The 25,846-nt window shown below is 46.5% G+C and overlaps 1 protein-coding gene across 2 annotated transcripts in view; it reads left to right on the forward strand.

Moving 5' to 3' along the window:
- Window positions 1–7,797: 7,797 nt before the first annotated feature.
- Window positions 7,798–25,846, forward strand: part of LOC117873861 (1-phosphatidylinositol 4,5-bisphosphate phosphodiesterase gamma-1-like) — a 79,699-nt gene continuing 61,650 nt past the window's right edge. The window contains exons 1-2 of one of the 2 annotated variants that reach the window (XM_034763725.1): window positions 7,798–8,665; window positions 8,756–8,995. In XM_034763725.1, the coding sequence (XP_034619616.1) occupies window positions 8,776–8,995 (220 nt within the window). In that variant the 5' untranslated portion in view covers window positions 7,798–8,665; window positions 8,756–8,775. Of the gene's footprint in view, window positions 8,996–25,846 lie in introns of both variants that reach the window. The other variant, XM_034763724.1, reaches the window with a different exon arrangement.

Below are 25,846 nucleotides of genomic sequence, written 5' to 3' on the forward strand. Positions count from 1 at the left end.
GAAGGGCTCAGGTGAGCCTGGGGCGGAGCCGGGGGTTGAGTACCCCATGGGCCCGGAGGAAGCCGGCACCTATGTATTTATGTGCAGTGCTGGGAAGAAGCCGGTGGTCATGGTACATGTAGGTACCCTTGTCATAGGGAAAGGTAGGAGAGAGGACTTGGAGGCCAAATTTAGGCTGCTAGATAAGGGATTAAGGCCAGGGCCTCCATGGTAGCATTCTCTGAAATGCTTTCAATTCCACCTGCAGAGTCAGTAAGACAGGCAGAACTGCAGGGTCTCAATGTGTGGATGAGACAATGGTGTTCTAAGGAGGGGTTTAGGTTTATTTGGTACTGACGAACCTTTTGGGAAAATAGTAGCCTATCCAGCAGGGGTCAGCAACCTTTGAGAAGTGGCGTGCCAAGTCTTCAGTAATTTAAGGTTTTGCATGCCAAAATAAAGGTTACATTTACAGGGGCCCCCGACAGAACCCCAGACAGGCAATGGGCTGAACGGGGCCGGCGGAAGGGACTCCAGCTGGCAGGCCAGCGGCTCAGCGCGCTGCCGGTCTGGGGTTCTGTCCGCCAGCCCCACTCAGCCCACTGCCAGCCTAGGATTCTGTTCACCCAGGCAGGCAGGGGGGACCCCGGCTGGCAGCAGTGTGCCAGTAAAAATCGGCTGGCGTGCTGCCAGTTGCCGAGCCCTGCTATACAGGAAGGATGGGCTCCACCTAAACCAAAACAGAACCAGATTGCTGGCATGTCAAATGTAAACGGTTGTAGCGGAGATTTAAAACTAAGGGCTGGGGGAAAGCTGACTGGTGCAGAGGAGCACATGGTTCAGACAGACACATCCCTTGGGGAGGATTTATAAAAGGAGATACTCTATATCCTAATAAAGAGGAGAGAATAGAAATTGGTAAAGAACAGGTAGGAACTGAAGAGAAAGTCACACAAAAGAGAGTTCCATGCAATTACATCACGTGAAGGCAGACAGCTAAATATTGACAAATGTTATAAGTGCTTTTATACAAATGCAAGAAGTCTAGTAAGATGGGTGAGCTTGAGTGCCTTGTATTAAATGAGGATATTGATATAATAGGCATCACAGAAACTTGGTGGAATGATGATAATCAATGGGATGCAGTAATACCAGGTACAAAATATATAGGAGTGACAGAGTAGGTTGAGCTGGGGGATCGGGGGGTGGCACTATATGTGAAAGAAAGCATAGAGTCAAATATGGTAAAAATCTTAAATGAATCAAATGATACAATAGAATCTCTATGGATAGAAATTCTGTGCTTGAATAATAAGAGTATAGCAGTAGGAAAATAATACAGACTGTGAAATGCTCAGGGAGATTAGATAGGCTACAAAACCAGAAAACCCAATAATAATGGGGTGATTTCAACTATCCCCATATTGACTGGGAACATGTCACCTTGGGATGGCATGCAGAGATAAAATTTCTAGACACCATGAATGACGGCTGTGATGCTGGCAAACCAGCAGTCAAGTTAGGATCAGCGGGCCAAGTAACCAATGTATGAACCTTAAAGGCTTGACGAGGCACTGCAATTGTAATCTGGCCAATTCACTTGTGAGTGGGCATCAAAGAGATGCTAAAAGGGGTTAATAGGCTCGGCCCTTTCATTTGCGTTGATAAGAAATCGAGGAAGAACTGTGTGTATGTTTATGTCTGTCTATATCCTATATATATGCATCCGAAGAAGTGGGCTGTAGTCCACGAAAGCTTATGCTCTAATAAATTTGTTAGTCTCTAAAGTGCCACAAGTACTCCTGTTCTTTTTGCAGATACAGACTAACAATGCCATTACAAACATTGAATCTATCTCCCCTTGTAAGTATTCTCACACTTCTTATCAAACTGTCTGTACTGGGCTAGCTTGATTATCACTTCAAAAGTTTTTTTTCTCTTACTTAATTGGCCTCTCAGAGTTGGTAAGACAACTCCCACCCGTTTATGCTCTCTGTATGTGTGTATATATATCTCCTCAATATTTATTCCACTCTGCGTGCATCCGAAGAAGTGGGCTGTAGCCCACGAAAGCTTATGCTCTAATAAATTTGTTAGTCTCTAAGGTGCCACAAGTACTCCTGTTCTTTTTACCAAAGGAACCAGTCACCAGAGCATTTAACTTCAAAAGGGGGATCTACACAAAAATGAGGAGGTTAGTTAAACAGAAATTAAAAGGAACAGTCATGGGAGTGAAATGCCTGCGTTCTATATGGAAACACCATAAGAGAGGCTCAGATTAAATGTATACCCCAAATTTAAAAGAAAAAACAGTAAAAGGACCAAAAAATGACACCATGTCTAAACAACAGATTAAAAGAGGCGGTTAGAGACAAAAAGAGATCTTTTAAAAATTGGAAATCAAGTCCTACTGAGGAAAATAGAAAAGATCATAAACTCTGGCAAGTCAAATGTAAAAGTATAATTAGGCAGACCAAAAAAGAATTTGAAGAGCAGCTAGCAAAAGACACAAAAACTAACAGCATTTTTTTCTTAAGTACATCAGAAGCAGGAAGGCTGCCAAAACAATCCATGGGGCCACTGGATGATCAAGATGCTAAAGGAGCACTCACTGATGAAAAGGCCATTGTGGCGAACCTAAATGAATTCTTTGTATCAGTCTTCACTGCAGAGGATGTGAGTTTGATTCCCACAACTTCACCATTCTTTTTTGGTAATAAATCTGAGAAACTGTCCCGGATTGAGGTGTCATTAGAGGAGATATTGGAACAAATTAAACTGTAATATAAGTCACCAGGACGAGATTGTATTCCTCCAAGAGTTCTGAAGGAACTCAGATATGAAATTGCAGAACTACTAATTGTGGTTTGTAACCTATCACTTAAATCAGCTTCTATATCAAATGACTGGAGGATAGCTAATGTGACGGCAATTTTTAAAACAGGCTCCGGAGGCGATCCTGGCAATACAGGCCGGTAAGGCTGACCTCCATACTAGGCAAATTGGTTGAAACTATAGTAAAGAACAGAATTATCAGAGACATAGATGAAAATGATTTGTTGGGGGAAGTGTCAACATGGCTTTTATAAACGGTAAGGCATGATTTCCCATCCATTAGAATTCTTTGAGGGGGTCAACAAACATGTGGACAAGGGTGATCCAGTGAGTATAGTGTACTTGGACTTTTAGAAAACCTTTGTCAAGGCCCTAACCAAAGGCTATTAAGCAAAGTAAGCAGTGATGGGGTCAAAGTTTGGAAGGTCCTCTCTTGGATCAGTAACTAGTTAAAAGACAGAAAACAAAGGGTAGGGATAAATGGTCAGTTTTCAGAATGGAGAGAAGTAAATAGCGGTGTCCCCCAGTGTCCTGTACTGGAACCAGTGCTGTTCAACATATTAATAAAGGATTTGGAGAAAGGGATAAACAGTGAGCTGACAAAGTTTGTAGATGATACAAAATTATTCAAGATAGTTTAGTCTGCAGCAGACTGCGAAGAGTTGCAAAGGGATCTCACAAAACTGAGTGGTCAACAAAATTGCAAATGCAATCCAATGTTGATAAATGCAAAGTAATGCACATTGGAAAACATAATCCCAACTATACATACAAAATAATGAAGTCTAAATTGAATAATTGTTGAGAGTTCTCTGAAAACATCTGATCGATGTGCAGGGGCAGTCAAAAAAGCTAAGAGAAAGTTAGGAACCATTAAGAAAGTGATAGGTAATAAGACATAAAATATCGTAATGTCACTCTATAAATCCATGGTACATGTACACCTTGAATACTGCATGCAGTTCTGGTCACCCCGTCGCAAAAAAAGGTATATTAGAAATGGAAAAGGTACAGAGAAAAGCAACAAAAATAATTAAGGGTATGAAACAGTATCCATATGAAGAGAGATTAAAAAGACTGGGACTGTTCAGCTTGGAAAAGAGATGACTAAGGGGGGATTTGACAGAGGGCTAGATAATCATAAATGGTGAGGAGAAAATGAATAAAGAAGCGTTGTTTACCCTTTCACATAACACAAGAACTAGGGGTCACCTAATGAAATTAATAGGCAGCAGGCTTAAAACAAACAGAAGGAAGTACTTCTTCACACTACGCACAGACAACCTGTGGAACTCATTGCCAGGGGATGTTGTGAAGGCCAAAAGTATAAGTGGGTTCAAAAAACAATTAGATAAGTTCTTGGAGGATAGGTCCGTCATTGGCTATTAGCCAAGATGGTCAGGGATGAAACCCCATGCTCTGGGTGTCCCAAAGGTTATGACTGTCCTTCAGTCCCAGCTTCTGTCCTCACTGACGTTTGCAACTCCTCCTCATTTGGTATCATCCAAGAATTTCACTAACACGCTTTTGACTTTTTCTTCCCGCTCATTAATGTAGATGTTAAATATGAGTGACGGGTGCTAGCAGCAACCACAATGCAGCATTCAACCTGGGACAGAGAAGAATTCTTGTGACGTGTTTTATCTCCCAGGACCACACCTGCTATGTTCAGACCAATCAGCTGCTTTACACAGAGGGGTCTTTTCTACTGAGCTGCTTGACATTAAGGCTATGTCTACAGTAGCATTTTTGTCGGTAAAACTTTTGTCGGTCGGGGTGTGAAAAAAGCACACCCTCCTGGTGTGGACAGCACTACGTCGGCAGGAGAGCCTCTCCGGCCGACACAGCTAACGCCGCTCGTTGGGGGTGCTTTAATTATGCCGGCAGGAGAGCTCTCTCCCGCCAGCAAAGAGCGGCTACACGGGAGACCTTACAGCAACATAGCCTAAGTGCCCTTTAATTAGGGGTAAGAGGCTTTCCAGGTTTCCTAGATTAATTCCTGCCCTCTTCTCTCTGCTTCCTCCCTCATTTCTCAGTGTTGCCGGGCACGTTAATCAGGAAAAACCCAGTCAGTACTTGGAGGAGGGGTTGCCTCAGAAAACCCAAGGTGTTACACGGAGAAGTGAGGTTGGTGGAAATCCTCGCAGTGAGTCAGTACTGAATGATCACCTCCCAGAGAGTGCTGCGCTCCAGGAAGGGCCGTCTTTTGGCGGAGAGGTAAACCTGTGGCTCTGACCATTTAGGTCATTAAAGAGCCAATGATCGTTAAAGCCTAGAGTTCTACCATTTATCTTGGCAAGCCCTGATCTGTAATATGGAGGCCCGGCCTGCTTGGACTGCAGGTTTCACGATGCACATCCAAGGGCTACAGGGTTTCCCGGGCAGAGTCAGCTCCCAGCTGCGGCACATGGAGCGCATGCAGTCAAAGGTGCCTCTTCTTCTCCTCCCTACACTTGGAGGAGAGAATGTGGGCGGCTGCTCTGGGCTGTGTCATTCCCCAGCACTACCATCCAGATTCATCCCACCAGCCCTCCCCATGCTCCCTCTTCCCCCTACAACCCTCACACCCACCAGATCCCTATCAACACCTTGTTCTCCTCTGTATCCCTTTCACCTCCTTCCACCTCAGCCCCCCCCCCCCCAAAAACCACCAGCTGCCTCTGGCCCCTTCCAACTCTGAGGGGTTGTGGGAGAGAACCTCCTACCGCACCTTCCCACCCACTGCTGCTCTCAGTGCGCTGAGGTGAGGGGAGTCAGGTGAGAAAAGTCACCTGTGAGGGAAAGACTTGGCAGCTCTCTCCAGGATGATAAGCCTTGTGCCAGGGTTCCTCCAGTCTGGATGCCATCCCCTCCCTGTCTCTCACCCCCACCTCACGTCCCCGCCTCTCCATGCAGCCCCAGTTTTACTATTTCTTTCTTTAGACTGAAATAATAATAAAAAGACACTTCTACAGGAGACTACATACCCTGAGCTTTGATTAATCTTACTACACCGTACGTAACACAGCCAGCAGCATTGAAAGGCCTTGCCTGTATTTCCATGCTACCAGTGCAAACATTATTGCAAATTCATTATGTCTTTGTAGTCAACGTCCATCAGGTTCCCCCTATAATGCTCCACAAACGTCATCCTCCGTCCCATAGGCACTGACCCCCCAGGTGCTCCGGGGCTCAAGCACCCACTGAAAAAAAAATGGGGGTGGGGGCTCAGCATCCAGGAGCCACCATGTTTTTTTTTTACGTAATAAATGTTATTAAAGATGTCTGTCCACTGGAAGTTACTTTGCCATAAACTGACATTTTACAATAGCACCAGTAGGTGGCAGGAGCACTTACAGTGAAACTGGAAGGCAGAATTATTAGACTAGTATTAGGGCAACCATATTTTCCCAAAGGGAAAATGGGACACTGCATGTGGCCAGCCCGAGGCCCTCTGTCCCCCCATGCAACCCCCCCCTCAGCCCTGCCTCCTGCCCTGAGGCCGGCAGGAGCCCCCCATTCCCCAGGCCCCCATCTCCCTTCCCATGCACAGGGCCAGCCTGAGATCCTCTGCCACCTGTCCTTGCGTGGGGCTGACCTAAAGGTCCCCCGGCACAGGACCGGCCCGAGCCTCCTTTTCCCCCCTCCTGCGTGTGACCAGCCTGAGACCCTCCCTTCCCCCGTCATGTGGGACCAGCCCAAGACCTCCCCTTCCCCCCGCCGTGCGCAGGGCCAGCCTGAGGCCCCCTTCTACCTTCTGCACACGGGACCGGCCCAAGACCCCCTGCCTCCCACCCATGTGCGGGGCTGGCCTGGCCCGAGCCGCTCTCCAGAACCCTCCCTCCCACGCAGGGCTGGAGTTGCCCCTTGCCCCCCCGGCTCTGCACATTCCTCCATGCCCCACTAGGGGTTGCACCCTACTGGGACAGCTGGGACAGGGCTTAAAAAAGGGACTGTCCCAGCCAAAACGGGACATATGTTCCTCCTAACTAGCATATCGCGATTCACAGTTAGGGAATGGAAGTGAGTAGGTTGAAATGGATACATTTGTGTTCAAAATCAGCAGTGGTAACAGGAACCCAATGTGCTTCAGCAAATACAGGAGAAACTGCTGCAACAGTGGACGATCCGACCGCTGAAACTGCTACCATTCGTTTTGATACCAGCGAGAGCAAACAAAACACGAAAGGAAAACGAGGCGAAGGAAACTACAGCGTGACATGTTCTTGGACATAGCGGTATAGAAAAATATAACCGTCTCCAGTGTCGTTTTTAAAAACCGAGGGGAATGAACATTTGCGCACTATGCTTCAAGAGTACTGCAAATTTATAAGAGTCCTTCTCACTGTACCTGTATCATCCTGCACTGCGGAACGCTCATTCTCCAGCTTCAGAAGACTTAAAAACGATCTCCGGTCATTAATGGGACAGATGTGACTGAATGATGTGGCTGTCCTTAACGTGCATCGAGACCATAGCAGGGACCTAGATGTAAATAAGATTGCTGACAGTTGCATCCAGAAAGCTACAGAGAGACGTAATGTCTTTCAACTGTGACGTTAGTGAAGACCGCTTGTAGGTGAGTGCGATGATTTTAATGTACTGTAATTCATGATCATGTCATTATATAGTTTGTTACTATTTTAATAATGGTTAAATAGGTCGGATACCAATGATAGACTCATATTCAATAACTAGAATATTGAAGAAGTGTATAAATATGTTGAAAATAGCCTTCCCCAAAACTGGCAGAGCTCCCCCCACACACCTCTTCAAAAGCACTCATCCGCAAAAGCCAAAGTCAGCCTTTCCAGATGTAAGAACCATGTGAACAGCAGCATGTCCCATGCTGCTCCCAACCGATCTTTCCCTATCCCTCCAGAGGGGAGCAGGTGCTTTCTGCCTCTAGATGTCACTCTCCACCATCTTTTCTTTCTCTCCTTCTATTTTTCTTTCTCCAAGATCCTGCAATTTTTTTTTTTAAATTCCTTTCTGATCTCTTTCCGGCCATGTGTGATTGCAGTTTCCTCTGGGCGTCCATTTCACCAGCCTGAAATTAATCAGCAGCGAGAGGGAGAGAGAGAAAAGGGGGGAGAAACCCCCCTTGTCATCTTGATCCCCAAGCAGAAGTAGAGCAGCAGCCCCCAGGAATTCACACCAATTCTCCCTCGCCAGGATCTGCAGGCGGGCTCCCTGACTGGGATCTGCTGGAGCAGGGGGACCCCCACATCCTCCAGATTCCCTGCCAGAAATCTACTGGACCAACCCCTCTTCATTCCTCCCCAGGATCCGCAGGAAAAGCCATCAGGAGATCGCCTGTCCCTCCTCCACTCCAGCCCTCCCCACCCCCAGTTTGGAGGCGTTTGCTCTTCGCTGGCTGAGGGGGAAATCTCTGAATCTGGCTGGACAGTTTTTTTACTTTGAAGCCTCTGGGCTTCTTTCCTCCATCTCTTCCACCGCTGACAGTAAAACCCAGCCTCGCAGAGCTCTACAAGGGGCTGTCCCTCCATGCCACCCTGCAGCACCAACAGCATGGATTTTGTGTCTGTAAAGGGGATGCTGTAATTTCAGCCTCCTGGACCTGCCCTGGTTGGATTATTTTTGATAGCTCTGATTTGAAAAGCAGCCACCAAGCCTTCCTGCCTGCCTGACCGTTCACTGCTGCAGCTGGATTACAGCAGGGAAGCCTCATTCCTGGGTTGCAGGGAGAGAAGGTTGCAGGATCCTTCAATCCCACCCCCTTCCTCTTTCCACAGCTCCGAGGAGAGTCCTGGCTCTTTGCAGCATATGTGGTGCAGCAGAGTGGAAGCCACTGCAGCAAAGGAAGCGCTTGTCTCGGGTGATTTGGGGGAAAGGAATTGAAAATAAGAGGGTAGGTTTTGTTTCCGAGGGTCTGGGCTTCATTTCCCAAACGCTCGTTCCTTTCATGCATGACACGGATCCTGCTCTGTGATTCCTTCAGGCGATGGCCATGCAGTAAAGATGTCAGTGTCCAGGCTGAACAGTGTCAATGGGTTTTTGGAGGACTCCAGGATGGAGGTTGGGGACATGGGGAGGATCCTCAGGAGTTTGGAAATTGGGACCGTGCTGACCTTGTTCTACCAAAAAAAGTCCCAGAGGCCAGAGAGGAGGACGTTTCAGGTGAAGCTGGAGACCAGGCAGATCATTTGGAGCCGGACGCCTGAGAAAGTGGAAGGAGACAGTGAGTATATTCCGCATCGCAGCGTGAACCAAGAAAATGTCTGTCTCTAAAGCTGACTGTCAAATGCCTCTCACTAGGGGAGCTGGGCTTGGTGCAGCTCACTCCAAGAGTCCAGGACAATCCAAGCTGAATGCATTGGCTTGTAAATCTTTGTGGAGAGGCAGCCTGGCCTAATGGGTTGAGAACCTAGGAACTCCCCTATTCTAGCTCTGGCTGGGCTCTGCCAGTGACTTGCTGCATGGCCCTTGGCAAGTCTCTAGATCTTAGCCTGTAAAATGGGGATGGTGGCTTTTGTGAGGGTTCACTGGTTAACATTTGTAAAGCTCTTTGAAAAGTGCTATTTACGTGTTATGTTTTATCAATCACTATGGTGATGGCGGCTTAATGATTGGTCATAGCACCTTTATTCTAAGGAATGGCACGAACTTTACTGGCGGCACCAACCATGTGCCCAGGGATTGTTTCGCTGGCCACAGAGAAGCAGCAACCTCTGGAGCGGAATGTGGCATCTGTTTCACTGCAACAGTCAGTGAAGAAGAATGCAGCATGTAAGCGCAGGGGGATTTAGGTCAGGAGCATGTAGTTACTTGAGTAGGGAAGTGGCCAGGACACCAGGGTTAACACTCCTTCCCTGACAAAAAGCACCAGGAGATCATTAATAATCACAAATGGCCGTGACCTTTGTTTACATAGCATCCTAAAGAGGGCTCCTCCAGCAGCACTCTGTCTCCTAGCACCACCCCGGGGCACTGGTTCTGCGCCGGGGAAGAGCGCCACTTACTTCACCAGCAACACACCCCTTCCTGCAGTGGCCCGAGTTTTCTCCTTGGAGGTTTTCCACTCAAGCCGTGACCTAGCCCAGTCATGTTTAGCACATTGTGCCTGAGCAGATGACTGCGTGAAGGGGCTGGGCTCCTCTTTTCACCTGCCTCCCATTTATTTTTCAATAAGTTCCCTCGTCTCACTCAACCACCACAATCCCCATCCTCTCCCTTGGCAGCTCCATACTTACAGCCTGCATAGCACATGCAGCCACTCTGTCGTCTCTTCCTTTCTGATTGCCCTTGGCATCACGGCTGCAATTCCACTGAAGATAATGGAGTTGACAGGGGTGAGCATGTGGTGTTTTTCTGCTTTGCCTCATTTATGCTCTTCCCTGTGCTTTAACCCACGCTTCTTCTTTCTAGTCCCTTCCACTTTGCTTGCCCTCTCATCTTTGGGGGGGGGGCGGGAGGGTACTCGCAGCTCAGCATGGGGGATTCACTCTTGTAGTGCATGTTTCTACTAAGGGGAATTGTGTGGCTCGCGCAGAGTTCAGAAGAGAATACTTGTTCATCTGCCTCCTGTGTGTTGCTTACTCGGGGTCTAATTCATCATCAGCAGAAGAGGCAGGTATTTTCCCTCTGTCATGCTTTAAATGGCCAATCCCATCCCTTATTCTTGAGAAGTGGTTGCAGCCAGCCATGATTTTACCCAGGAAACCAGCACATGGTAATTGAGATAACACTAACCCTCCACATGGAAAGCCCCACTGGGTATGGAATTCCGTTAATGTGCAGTTATCCTCTGAAAAGTGGCTGTGGAAGAATGATCCCTTCTTACTCAGCAGATCTGCTCCCCCTGAGTATATCAAAGTCAGAGCTACTTGCTTTAGTGACAAAAATGTTTCCTACTTTTACTCCTATCAGTCCTTTAGACCCAACACAGCTCTGGGAGAGGAAGCTGGAGTCATGCATCATCAACAGGATTGTTTAAGTTCCAGTTGCAGGGTCAACTGTGCATCTTCGTTGCTTTCATATCCTGCCTTAGTTATATCTTTACAACCCTACTGCCCTCAATGGGGTTGCATAGGTATAACTGAAGGCATAATTTGAAAACAGTGAAATTACACAGGTGTGAGGACAATATTTAGACTGAAGAGTCATTATCACTGCTGATGATGCATGAACCAAAAAGAACCCAGCTTGACTCTCAGATCCCAGGCAGAAGATAGAAAAACATTTTTTTACTTGGAAATGTATAGAATTTGTTCTGGACTCGCTGAGAGATGAAAAATATGGATTCCTTTTTATGGTGATTTTTGAGCGCAGAGATGTGCTTTAATGGTCAATTGGATATTTGCAAAATGATGCAACATTGAACAGATCACAGTGCTAATTAATCCACCCATAAACCAGCCATAGGTGGTATGTAAGTAATAATAACCCAAGTTTATTAATGGCAAAACAGGTACAGAAAGACTTGGGCCTTAACTTTCCAAAATGTCCAATAATTTTGGGTGCCCAACTTGAGACATGTAGAGTGAAATCCTGGCCCCACTGAAGTCAAGGGGAGTTTTGCTCTTGACTTCAATGGAGCCAAGATTTCCCCCCAAGAGTCTCACTTTCAGAGATGCTGAAAACCTACAATCCTAAGTAAAGTCAATGGGAACTTCTAGCCTTTGTTTGCCAGAAGTTGGGAGTGGACAACAGGGAATGGGTCAGTCTCACTTTTTGAATCTGTCCTGCCTTGTTTCCAATCAGTCTGAGAACTCCGCTTTGTTCATGGGTTTTATCCCACAGAATGGCGCCCTCAGTGTCTGATACAAATCGATCCCCTACCTCCAGCTGGGAGATGTGGAAGGAATTGGCATCACTAAAACCAATGAGTCCCTAACTTTTGAAATGGGGAGCAGGAGGGTGAGTTGGGGACTTCCAAGGCCATGAAAGAACCATAGCCTGCTCCATTTGATTTTCCAGAATAATTCTTGGCCTGTCATTAAAACCTTGTCTACACTTGTTGCCGTGTATAGCGTATGCTGGAGCTTTTCCCCACTGTCTTCTCCCACCAGAGCCTTTCCCTGCTGCCAGAGCCTTTCACTGCAGTGGGGCAGCCGGACACTCCACTGCTAAACATAGCAGCATAGACAATGGAAGCGCTGTTTGGGGACGTAGAGAGCCATGTAGGGTATATACTCTAAAGTTCTGGTATGTCTTTACTTGTCTAAACGGTGCCTCGCTGTCTACACAGCTACTGACACCCGTACTTTGGGGGCGTGCAGTGTAGGTACGCTGCATGCTGCCATAAATGTAGACATTGCCTAAGAGTGTCTTCCCTTTTAGGGTCTCAAAGCACTTTGCAGCTGATCCTTGTGGCCCTCCTGAGAGGTGAGCTAGTAGCGTTAGCCCCACTACACACAGAGCATGAGAGACTCAGCCATGGTCACACAGCGAGTCAGTGGCAGAGTCCAGAATCAAACCCAGCTCCCCCCGGAATCCCAGCCCTCCCCACTAGTCACTTGATCACACAGTCTGCAGATCAGGCTTCCGAACAACCTTCTCTCGATTGCCATATAGGTGAGATTTCAAGAAAGAAGTACCAAAGAGAGACTCCCGCATCTGCCTGGCCAGCTGTTGGTAGCATGACTATATTCTAGCACTGAAGTGGGGATTTATAGCATGGGCAGCAGTAGATTGCTCTAGAGCCCCTGTTTTTGGGAACTGAAGCAATAGCATCAGTGTCGTAAAAGACCCACTGCTGTTCTGACAAGCATTTGGAAAGCCCCTTCATAGCACAGGTTTCACCATGTGGAACTGATTAACCACAAACTTCCAATATCCCACCGCTGTTACCTGGACCACGAGCAACCACCAGACCTAAGCAACTTTACTTAGAAAACACAGGTGAAAATTAAATCTCCAGTAACCTTCTCCGAATTGGTAGCTGGTAACCTCCTCCTATCTCTCCTGTTCAAACAAACATATGCGTTCCCTTACCACACAGAGAATGGGATTACTGTCTGTGCACAGTAAAGATCCTTCCCTGTTTGCTTGCTTGTATGTGGGCAGTGTTGTCTAGTGATTAGAGGAAAGGACAGAGTCAGGCTTCCCAGATTCAATTCCCAGTATTGCCAGTGACTCACCTGTGACCGATGGGCAAGTCACTTATCCTTTCTGTGCCTCAATGTCCCCATCTATACAATGGGGCCAGTAAAACCCGTCTCACAGGGACAGCTGGCATCTTGATCATAGTAACAAATTCCTCTTACATGATGACCTGTCATTGGCCCCTAAAGTGATGCTGGGACATGTGAACGTCCCATGAGATGACCCCAGGAGAAAAGGGAAGATCTCACCACTCTTAAGAGAGATGGCAATCCCAGGGCAGCTGCTCAGTTTAAGGAACGTTTGCAGAGCAATTGATCTTGAGATGAAAGAAGCTGCATGTTATTCCCGGCATACACAATAGGTAACTGCCCTATGGGCAGTGGAACTTCTACTGATTTTACTTATGGCTCAGGTCCTGTTTTACAGGAACTATTGGCATCAGTGTTATTGTGGAAACCGGGGGATGGTGGGCCTAAGCCTGCCTATAGCTAAAGGCCCTCCCCCATAGCCAGGCCGCAAGTAATGGCGGGGAACAACAGATGAAAACACAGGGGCACGAGTGGGCTCAGAGGGTAATCATGAGGGATCCAGAGGGGGACACCAATCAGAGAACCCCAGACAGTGCCCACTGCTCTTCAGAGGCATCTAGGGAGTCAGCAGACACCGCCCAGAGGAATTCTGCTCTGATGCGTGGCTGTACAAGGGATAGGGTGACCAGACAGTAAGTGAAAAATCGGGACGGGGGTGGGAGGCAATAGGTGCCTATATAAGACAAAGCCCCAAATATCAGGACTGTCCCTATAAAATCGGGACATCTGGTCACCCTAACAAGGGACAGGAAATAGGCCACGCAGTCACCGAGGGTCACCCCCCGCCCCCATCCAGCTTCCTTTTCCTGGTATGATGGACAGCCGACTTGGCCAGCCCCAGGAGGAGGCTAACAAGGAGGTTTCATGATTTTGTGGGGCCACAGATGATGACATCAGTGTAGAGAGGCAGTGCCCTTTCTGATTTGGTACCGTTTTTTAAGACCTTGATGTGCTTTCCTCACCATCAACAGTGGAAAAATAGTCTCGCCCTGTTGTTGAGAGACATAGGGCGTGTCTGCTGTTATGAGGAAGTTACAGCCTCAAGTTTTGGCAGAGGAGCTCAGGGAACCAACACGATTTATCTATCTAAGCACACACCTTGTCAGGCCACTGATCCGTGTGGTTAGGTCTCCCATTCCAAAGCGGGTGAAAACAGTTGTAAATCTTCAGCCAAGTGATCATTTTTAGTTTATCAAAAGGGAATTGGAACGACTGGGTAGAGAACTTGCTGTCTCCCCTTTGCATTTAGTCCCAGCGCCATGCCTTAGAGCCAAGCATGCAATTGCAAATAAAGCAGGGCTGTGCTCAGCCCACTGCTACAGAGAAAGGGATCAGGGCTCCAAATCTCCCCATCACGCCTATTTCACGACGGTTCCCCTGACTCGCTGCTGTGTGCGGAGTATATTTAATCGTTGGAAAGTTCAATTCTCTAGTTGTCAAGATGGTTTCCTGCTTGCACAGCCAGGGCTATTTAAATAGTTTTCTTTCTTATGGATGTTGCCAAGATCTTGTTCCCTCCCCTTTCAGTCCCATCCTGACACTTTTAAATCTACCATCGATATGGTGATCAACTTGTAAAGGAATGAATGAGGCATCTTGTAGACCACCTGATGAATTTATTAACTGGATAAGCAGGCAAAGCAGTGCTGCTGTGTATGGAAATAAAGGCGTGCATGCTTTAGAGCAGAAGATCCTTTGCTATTGGAGACTAATTACACGGTCAGTTAACCCAGATGGAACTCATGCTGTTTCTTATCATATAAATGTGTCCAGTGCTTCCACATGTCTGGGGCTTCAAGCCTCAGCTGTGCCTAGGTTGTTCCAAAGCAGTTAGCCATCAACCACGAGGAAACCTGAAGAATAAGAAGGGTACAATCCAGACTGAGTAGCTGTGTCACTCTTGCCCTTTACAATGCCTTGCCGCTGTAGCCTCCAGATACATATATAGATAGATAGATAGATAGATTCATAGATTCTAGGACTGGAAAGGACCTCGAGAGATCATCGAGTCCAGTCCCCTGGCCTGATGGCAGGACCAAATACTGTCTAGACCATCCCTGACAGACATTTATCTAACTTACTCTTAAATATCTCCAGAGATGGAGATGCCACAACCTCCTTAGGCAGTTTATTCCAGTGTTTAACCACCCTGACAGTTAGGAACTTTTTCCTAATGTCCAGCCTAGACCTCCCTTGCTGCAGTTTAAGCCCATTGCTTCTTGTTCTATTCTTAGAGGCTAAGATGAACAAGTTTTCTCCCTCCTCCTTATGACACCCTTTTAGATACCTGAAAACTGCTATCATGTCCCCTCTCAGTCTTCTCTTTTCCAAACTAAACAAACCCAATTCTTTCAGCCTTCCTTCATAGATCATGTTCTCAAGACCTTTAATCATTCTTGTTGTTCTTCTCTGGACCCTCTCCAATTTCTCCACATCTTTTTTAAAATGCGGTGCCCAGAACTGGACACAATACTCCAGCTGAGGCCTAACCAGAGCAGAGTAGAGCGGAAGAATGACTTCTCGTGTCTTGCTCACAACACACCTGTTAATACATCCCAGAATCATGTTTGCTTTTTTTGCAACAGTATCACACTGTTGACTCGTATTTAGCTTGTGGTCCACTATAACCCCTAGATCCCTTTCTCTCGTACTCCTTCCTAGACAGTCTCTTCCCATTCTGCATGTGTGAAACTGATTGTTCCTTCCTAAGTGGAGCACTTTGCATTTGTCTTTATTAAACTTCATCCTATTTACCTCAGACCATTTCTCCAATTTGTCCAGATCATTTTGAATTATGACTCTATCCTCCAAAGCAGTTGCAATCCCTCCCAGTTTGGTATCATCTGCAAACTTAATAAGCGTACTTTCTATGCCAATATCTAAGTCGTTGATGAAGATATTGAACAGAGCCGGTCCCAAAACAGACCCCTGTGGTACCCCACTCGTTATGCCTTTCCAGCAGGATTGGGAACCATTAACAACAACTCTCTGAGTACGGTTATCCAGCCAGTTATGCACCCACCTTATAGTAGCCCCATCTAAATTGTATTTGCCTAGTTTATCGATAAGAATATCATGCGAGACCGTATCAAATGCCTTACTAAAGTCTAGGTATACCACATCCACAGCCTCACCCTTATCCACAAGGCTCGTTATCCTATCAAAGAAAGCTATCAGATTGGTTTGACATGATTTGTTCTTCACAAATCCATGCTGGCTCTTCCCTATCACCTTACCCCCTTCCAAGTGTTTGCAGATGATTTCCTTAATTACTTGCTCCATTATCTTCCCTGGCACAGAAGTTAAACTAACTGGTCTGTAGTTTCCTGGGTTGTTTTTATTTCCCTTTTTATAAATGGGCACTATATTTGCCCTTTTCCAGTCTTCTGGAATCTCTCCCGTCTCCCATGATTTTCCAAAGATAATAGCTAGAGGCTCAGATACCTCCTCTATTAACTCCTTGAGTATTCTAGGATGCATTTCATCAGGCCCTGGTGACTTGCAGGCATCTAACTTTTCTAAGTGATTTTTAACTTGTTCTTTTTTTATTTTATCTTCTAAACCTACCCCCTTCCCATTAGCATTCACTATGTTAGGCATTCCTTCAGACTTCTCGGTGAAGACCGAAACAAAGAAGTCATTAAGCCTCTCTGCCATTTCCAGTTAGCCCGTTTAAAAAACTAGAGCTTCAGGTTGATGATGTCCTTTTAGACAGAAGAGACACAATAAACCGCGAGAAGACACCATAAAAAACACTTTCCTGGGCAGCAGCCAGCAATGGTGGAGCACTAAACCTACAAGGAAATTAACTGCAAAGCAGTTACCTCTGAAATTAACCTCTTGCTGTTAGCTTGGAGGATTTCCCAGCAGGACTTCAGCTGCGCACAAGTGAGCACCCCTCCACCACTGCCAGGAATCCAGGAGTTAAATTGTTATACAACAAGAATACTGGCTTTTTTAATACAAACAATGAGTTCTGTATTGCACAGAATTGTGGGCCAAATTCTTAGTCATAGAACTGATCCCACCAGGGATGGCGATTGCTGATCCAAGAAGAGCCCTACTGCAGAGCTTTGTTGGCCTTTTCCACTGTCCCCTTTGGGCTCAGTGTTCCTCTCAGTACTCAGCCTCCTTCTCTCCTTGGTTACTGGGGTTCATGCCTCCCTCCCGCACCACCCCAGTGACACTGGAGGGTAGCCCGGTCCCATCCTCTGCCCTGAGCCTCATACAGAGGAACAGCCACTCCAGCCCAGGACTGCCTGCCCAGCTTGTTGGGTTCACAGACTCCTTCCCTGTCCCCAGTGCTTAACTTGTGCCAGGGCAGAGCCCCGGCACCTCTAGGCTTGGCAGTTCACTGCCCCGGCACCTCTGTGCTCGCTGCATCCATTATCAGTGTAACAAAATTGATTGAGCCCCGGCACCTCCTTCATTACAAATTAAGAACAGCCTACTGCTGCTACTGGTTAGCTCTCCCCAAGCACAACACAGGCCACAACTCCCAGCTTCTCTCTAGCAAGGCATCCCACTGGTCTTGCTTCAATGAGCCCCTCTTGGGCTCTTGGCCCAACTTCCCCTGCACAGGGAGCTCGACTAGTCCTGTTCCAGCTGCTCTTCCCCAGGGCAGCTGTCCTTCTACTCTCTATGGAGAATTAGGTCCTGATCTTTCCCAGGCTAAGGGAAAGGAATGGGGGATGGGGGTGAGCCCCTTTTTACAGCAGGCGCTACTTCCAGCATGCAGTCACATGACCCTCAATCCCCTGACCCAGGAGCAGGTCTGCCACACTTGGAGGAACTTCCCTGAGGGTTGGGAAGTGGCAAAAGCAATCCCCTATATTAGAGAAAGAATGGGTCATGACAGACAAAGCAGGGGACTATAGATCCATGAGTTAACGTCAGCGAGGCATCGTTACCAACCCATGAAGGCTATGAACAGGCATATTTGGAGTGGGGCAGAGGGAAGCAGCTTTTAACTCTTCTGAAATACATTGGAACAAGAGGATTTTCTTCTTTCTCTTTGTGATGAGGTAGACCGGGGGTGGAGGAGCGGGAGAGTAAAACCCTGGCTAAAAATAGGGCAGGTTAGAATCTCTGCTTGGAAACAGTCTTGCAGGATGTGGTGGGAGAATGTCTCCAAAAGGCTGGTTTGGTGAACAGGACACTGGGAAGATGAAAATCATGTATTTAAAGTACCGTAATTCTCCTTCCACCCCCAACTAATAACATAGCAGTTGTTCTCAGACTGTGGTCTGTGGAGCCCACCCCAGCAGGTCACACGATGAAGCATGTTGAGAAGCAAACAGTGCAGGATTGGGGTATTGGGAAGGAATATATGCAAAAGGATCTCTCATTACGGGATCTGCTTGTTTTACACAACAGCCCACAGAATGAAAAAGCTGGAGAACCAGCAGGTTAGACTGTTCAGCTAGGAAGGTTTATTCAAATCTAGTTTGCTTTTTCCCTATTGCTGCTGGTTGTTTGTTTCAATCAGTTGGGACAGGGAAACTCCACTAGTCCCTTTCACTTTTGTTTCTAGTCAGTTTCACTTTCTGGTTCTCCTGCAATAGCCCAGTGCTGTTTCTAGTGCAATGCTTAAATCCAGAAAAACACAAAACCAAACACTGTATTTCAATTAATTCTTTTAATTCACAGGCGCACTCCTAGTCAGATGGTGTTGCGAGCCACTTTTTTTTTTTTACACAAACCCAGAATGCTGGGCTTACACCAGCTGACAGTCTCTTTAAGAGCGGCCAGTTTCAATTCAGGCACAGAAGGTCACATGTAACAGGCCTGCTAGGGTTTGCTGAGAACGTTAGGGCTGGGATAGAAAAGGGAAAGTCAGTGCGTTTCGTGGGCTTACATTTTCAGAAAGCATTTAATAATCATTATTTATGTTAGCAATTAGGATTGGATTGTTAATTATTACTAGCACTTACATGCCTGCTATCTTTTGATATCTATAAATGGGGACATCTGGGGAGGGAAAATAGAGCTGTTTTTTAACTTCACTGAACCAGGAGGAAATGTTGAATGTTATTTTCAGTAAGGACTCCCTGAGCATAGAAAGGAGCTGGATCAGACCCCTCCCATGCAGAATGGAGGTGCCGCTACCATCTCAGCAGCATCCTTATTTTCACCCAACTTCTGCAAGTGGGGAGGTCTCAGGCTGAGGCAGGAAGATTTTTCATATCATCCACAGAGACCCAGCCACAGCTGAGCCCAGGGAGAAGCGGATTCCGGTCAGAGCACTTACTTCTGGCCACTTTGCATTGAGGTTTTCTCCTAATGGATAAAGGAAGCTCTCTGGTTCTTTCAGTGTTGATAAAAGCAGCAGGTCAGGCCTTTTACAGTGGCTGGTCCAGCATTATACCCATATGTAAGCCATGTTGTGTATATATTTAAAGCATTCTTTATAATGTACTGGATCCCATTAGAAGAGAAAGGGATGCTTACAGCTGGAATTGGATTCCTGGATGTTTTAATAGCTGGGACCCTTGAGACAATGTAGGGGGGAGTTGGAGACATATTTCTGACATTATCTCTGAAAATCCAATGCAGATGTTGGTTTCCAGGAAATTGAGAATGGTATCGTACTGTGGGGATATGCAACTCTGGGTACAGAAAAAGAGATGCATCTAGCGCTGTTTATTCATGCCTAGCTTGTCTCATTATTTATTATTAGTTACACCTCTACCCCGATATAACGCTGTCCTCGGGAGCCAAAAAATCTTACCGGTTATAGGTGAAACCGTGTTATATCGAACTTGCTTTGATCTGCCGGAGTGCGCAGCCCTGCCCCCCCCCCCCCCCCGCGGAGTGCTGCTTTACCGCGTTATATCTGAATTCGTGTTATATCGGGGTAGAGGTGTATTTATTATTACAATAGGATCTAGAGGCCCCATCTGAGATTGGAGCCTGATCGTGCTGGGCACTGTACAAACACTTAATAACAGACAGCACATCCTTAACTGTGCCCCCATAGGGTTTCCAGCACTTCCTTTCCCAAACGTCCCTCCTCCCACGGCCATGAACGGGCAGAGTCAAGGTTCCAGTTTGTGGTCTGTAGTGTGTGATGGTTGTGCCATTTGTGAAGTCTGTGTCCCTGGGTGGACGAGAAGAGGATATGTATGTACTGTTAGGTTGCTTAGGTTTTCATTTCTTTGCCTTGGTGGTTCTGTGGTAGGTGTGTCGTGTGCAGACCAGCCTTAACTGATCCACAGTGCAGTGATTTGGTTGAGTTCATCCCCCTTGCTCTTAGCAGGATCATTCCCTACAGTCTGAGCCCAAGGATTTTGTCCAGTTTTAAAGGACACAGGGGTTGGGGTTGGAGAGACTGTTCCACAGCCAAACATTGGCTCTGTGAGACGGTTTGATCTGATTGGGGAGTTTTCCTAAAGCTATCACAGTGTTGTCAGCCCCAAGCTGAGTCAGGCTCCAAAAAATCATGAGATTGGCTTAAAAATCATGACATTAAAAACAAGTACTATTCTTTGTATTTGTTCTTTGGGATTTGAACCTTCTGGGTCACAGCTTCAAGCCTTTCACACAACCAAGGGGGCTAGAAACATGCTTATTTTAAAAAATGAAAGCTGGGAGTCTCACATCATCACATGCCACCAGGAGCTGGAGCTTTAAGAAAGCCACCAAATATTGTGAGACTTGTGAGAATATCATGAGAGTTGGCAATAGTGCAAACAATATGTCCCAGTCCCAGAACAGTGTCCGTATGAGGAATGATTAATAAGACTGGGACTTTTCAGCTTGGAAAAAAATACGACTAAGGGCGGATATGATTGAGGTCTATAAAATCATGAAAGGTGTGGAGAAAGTAAATAAGGAAGTGTTATTTATGCCTTCTCATAACACAAGAACTAGGGATCACCAAATGAAATTAATAGGCAGCAGGTTTAAAACAAACAAAAGGAAGTATTTCTTTGCACGCACAGTCAACCTGTGGAACTCCTTGCCAGAGGATGTTGTGAAGGCCAAGACTATAACAGGGTTCAAAAAAGAACTAGATAACTTCATGGCGGATAGGTCCATCAATGGCTATTAGCCAGGATGAGCAGGGATGGTGTCCCTATCCTCTGTTTGCCAGAAGCTGGGACTGGGCGACAGGGGATGGATCACTTATAGATTCATAGATTCTAGGACTGGAAGGGACCTTGAGAGATCATCGAGTCTAGTCCCCTGCACTCATGGCAGGACCAAATACTGTCTAGACCATCCCTGATAGACACTTGATGATTACCTGTTCTGTTCATTCCCTCTGAACCACCTGGCATTGGCCACTGTCGGATGACAGGATACTGGGCTATATGGACCTTTGGTCTGACCCAGTACGGCTGTTCTTATGTTCTTATTATGTTTGGTCGAGCTCAATTTCCCTTTCTAGAGTCCATCCTGTTGCTCCTAGATACACCCTTTTAATTATGCTGAATATTTCCTCTCCTTAGTGTTTACATCCCTCATATGTTCTGGACTGTAATTCTCTCCCCTTCCGTTATCATATTGTTTCTCTTACTCTTTCTTCATAAGCCAACACTTCACTCCCTGATCATTTTCGTGAAACGTTGTACTAGACAACATCAGCAGTGTAACAGTGCAAAAAAAAGCAAGCATCATTCTGAGATGTGTTAGCAGGAGTGTTGTAAGCAAGATACAAGAAGTAATTCTTCTGCTGTCCTCAGTGCTGATTAGGCCTCAACTGGAGTATTGTGTCCAGTTCTGGGTGCCACATTTTAGGAAAGATGGGTACAAATTGGAGAAAGTCCAGAGAAGAGCAACAAAAATGATTAAAGGTCTAGAAAACATGACCTATGAAGGAAGATTGAAAAAACTGGGTTTGTTTAGTCTGGAGAAGAGAAGACTGAGGGGGGACATGATAACAGTTTTCAAGTATGTAAAAGGTTGGTACAAGGAGGAGGGAGAAAAATTGTTCTTAACCTCTGAGGACAGGACAAGAAGCAATGGGCTGAAATTGCAGCAAGGGCGGTGTAGGTTGGACATTAGGAAAAACTTCCTAGCTGTCAGGGTGGTTAAGCACTGGAATAAATTGCCTAGGGAGGTTGTGGAATCTCTGTCACTGGAGATTTTTAAGAGCAGGTTAGACACCTGTCTGGGATGGTCTAGATCAGTGATTCTCAACTCGCAGCCCGTGGACTGCTTGCGGCCCAATCAGCACACAGCTGCGGCCCATCTGACATCCTTGGGGCCATACAGGTAGTATTGATGCGGCCCACAATGGTAACTTGGTTGAGAACAACTGGTCTAGATAATACTTAGTCCTCCTTAAGTGCAGGCAACTGAAATAGCTGACCTCTCGAGTTCCCTTCCAGTCCTACAATTCTATTCTATGATCTGCAGGAGACTCTGCCATGAGCAAGGATGGTCCAGTGGTTAAGGTGTTAGCCTGATACTTCTGAGGCCTGGATTTGGCCCCTGCTTCACCACAGACTTGCTGTGTGACCTTAGGCAAATCACTTAGGGGCAGCTCCTCAAAGGTTTTTCAGCACCTAACTCCCGTTGATTTCAATGGGTTTTAGGCACTGACATATCTTTGAGCATCTGGGTCTTGGTCTCTACCTTCCCACCTTACAATGGTGTGTGAGGATAATTAATGACTGTATGCTCCAAAGATGGGGCTCGTATAAGTACCTAAGACGGGGAAGTGATAGATTTTTAGTTTTTCAGTTAATTCCCTGGAATCCTAATATCACCTCAGATTAATAAATCCAAATTAGTGTAAAAACAAAGCCAGTTGACTTTCCATCATTCTTGATGTTTGTAGATTTTCCCCTATCATTCAGCTTAGAAAGCAATGCTGATCTGCTTCCCTTTTAAGCCCCAATCCTGCAATCAGATCCATGTGAACACTGAGGTTCTCCCACACAAATCCAGGTGGTACCTTCAGTTCCTGGTTATCATGCCCTAATATAACAACCGCCATTTTGAGCATCACCAGGAATTGAATCTGGTGCTTCCAAACCTAAAGCATGACCCTCTGCAACCTGAGCTGCTAAACTAAATCCCCTAGGTAGGAATTGTAATGGAATGATAATCTCTGTGGATTAGACACTGAGGGGGGTGTACAATACACGGACAATGACACTAGTACAGGGGTGGGCAAACTTTTTGGTCAAAGGGCCACATTGGGGTTGCACAACTGTATGGAGGGCCGGGTAGGGAAGGCTGTGCCTCCCCAAACAGCCTGCCCCGCTCCCATCCACCCCCTCCCACTTCCTGCCCCCTGACTGCCCCCCTCAGAACCTCCAACCCATCCAACCTCCCCTGCTCCTTGTCTCCTGACCGTCCTCTCCCGGGACCCCCGCCCCCTATCCAGCCCCCTCCCCCTCCACTCCCTGTCCCCTGACCCCTATCCACACCCTCACCTCCTGACAGCCCCCACAGGACGCCCTCCCCCTATCCAACTGCCCTCTGCTCCTCGTCCCATGACCGCCTCCTCTTGGGACCCCCCGCCCATAACTGCCCCCCGGGATCCCACCCCCTTATCTAGCCCCCCCGCCCCGCTCCCTGCGGGGAGGGGCTGGGGACTAGGCTCCCCGGCTGGGAGCTCAGGGGCTGGGCAGGACGGTCCCGCGGGCCGGATGTGGCCCACGGGCCATAGTTTGCCCACGTCTGCGCTAGCACAAGGCTGGTAGTTTTTGGGTTCCCAACAACAAATGTTTAAGGTAAAAAAAAAAATAAAAAGAAGGAGAGCAAACTCTGTGTTCATTGAGATTTTTACAAATTAACGAAATAATCATTGGATTCAGGCTAAAGCCATTTTTATTTATTACTTCAAGTAAAGTTTGAGCCGCAAATACTGCACAAAATCACCAGTGTCCTTTGGAGAGTCTCTTGCAGGAAAAATAATCTTGTACATCTCCAAATTTCCCCGAATGTAACTCAAAGCTGACATGGGGTATTCATTATGCTGTCTCTCTCTTGGACATACACCACATATTGATAGCTCATCCCATCCAAAACGCAACAAGCCACTGTTTTATGTCCTCTCCATTCTCCCTGGTGCATTGGCTCCATAACTCCGAGACTTGGTGGCTCCGTGTTAGCAGCACAAAGATCTTCATATGGGGCTAAACAAATAAACTGCTGGCTCTCAGCAATGGTGTGTTGTGAGCTTGATGAGGTGCATTGGCAGGGCTGTGTGTGAGGGGAGGGCCCCAGCCGAAATAGCAGGAGAGGTTGTGGGTCAGGTTCCAGGTTCAGGGGCACTAAAACTCAACACATTTTAAAGGAAAAATCTCAGACTCCCCCCAGGTTTGTGAGTCATAAAATCCTAGACAGTAGAGACTGAAAAATCTTCTCTGTGGGCTTGATCCTGTACTCTCTGAAGTCAACGGCAAAGCTCCCATTGACTTGAATGGTGCAGAATCAGGGCCCTCGTCCCCTTTTATTATATACTAGTCATCACAGGTGTGTGCAGTTCCTCCCAATTTGATAGTCTCAGTGAATGTCACTAATTCAACATGCTAATTTTCCATGTCTTCAAGACCTTCTTTGTAACAATGCAACTTAAAAGGCTCTACGTTTCCAAGTCTTTCTTGTCCTTATAAATTTGAAGCTCTTTCTAATTTTCTGGGATTTAAAAATAAAAATCAGGATTTTGACAGATTACAAATAATAGCATCAGTGCTTCATCTCGGCGGGAATGGACAAACCACCGATGCAGATGCCATAGGAAACCAGAAAGTGCGCTGCACAGAGCTTAGAATGAGCAGGCCGAGTTGAAATTCAAATGCCGGATTCTAGCTAAACTAGAATAGTAAACCTCAGCATTGGCATTAGCCACATGTTGTCACTTCCAGCGTGTGTGGGGGGCAGAATAGAAATTTGATCTACCATATGCTCAAAGAGTACCCTTTTATGGAGTAGGCACAAGCAGTGAAAATAACACACACGCACACACACACACACTCCAAACCTTCCTCACAAAACTGGAACTGACACATTTTGGAGGTTTGTGGTGTACTTCCCCCACCTGCCTCTCCCAATCTCATTGTTTTTCAGTCACTATTAATTAACCATGTTTATTACCGTGGTGCCTAAGGGCCAGCCAAGAATGGGGTCTAATTGTGGCACTAAACATTAAAAAGGTTGTAGAGCAGTTTTTAAACTAGGAGAGGGGGGAAAGCCGACTGCTGCAGAGGAGCATGTGGATCGGACAGAGACGTCTCTTAGGGGAGAGTCTAATGGTAGAGAATCTCCAGGTTATAGTCAGGAGCAGAGGATGGAAGAGGATAAAGTAGGGGCCAGATCAGATGATAAACATTCACATAAAAAAGAATCTAACACGTCAGAAAAGGGCAGACAAATAAACAGTGACAAGTTTTTAAAGTGCATGTACACAAATGCTAGAAGTCTAAGTAATAAGATGGGTGAACTAGAGTGCCTCGTGATAAAGGAGGATATTGATATAATAGGCATCACAGAAACCTGGTGGACTGAGAGCAATCAATGGGACCCAATTATTCCGGGGTACAAAATATATCGGAAGGACAGAACAGGTCGTGCGGGGGGTGGGGTGGGGGGGAGTGGCACTATAGGTGAAAGAAAATGTAGAATCAAATGAAGTAAAAATCTTAAGTGAATCCACATGTTTCATAGAATCTCTATGGATAGAAATTTCATGCTCTAATAAGAATATAACATTAGGGATCTATTATAGACCACCTGACCAGGACGGTGATAGTGATGATGAAATGCTAAGGGAAATTAGAGAAGCTATCAAAATTAAGAACCCAATAATAGTGGGGGATTTCAATTATCCCCATATTGACTGGGAACATGTCACTTCAGGACGAAATGCAGAGATAAAATTTCTCGATACTTTAAATGACTGCTTCTTGGAGCAGCTGGTACGGGAACCCACAAGGGGA

The sequence above is a fragment of the Trachemys scripta genome, chromosome 2 (assembly GCF_013100865.1).
Source record: "Trachemys scripta elegans isolate TJP31775 chromosome 2, CAS_Tse_1.0, whole genome shotgun sequence".
Taxonomy (NCBI): domain Eukaryota; kingdom Metazoa; phylum Chordata; order Testudines; family Emydidae; genus Trachemys; species Trachemys scripta.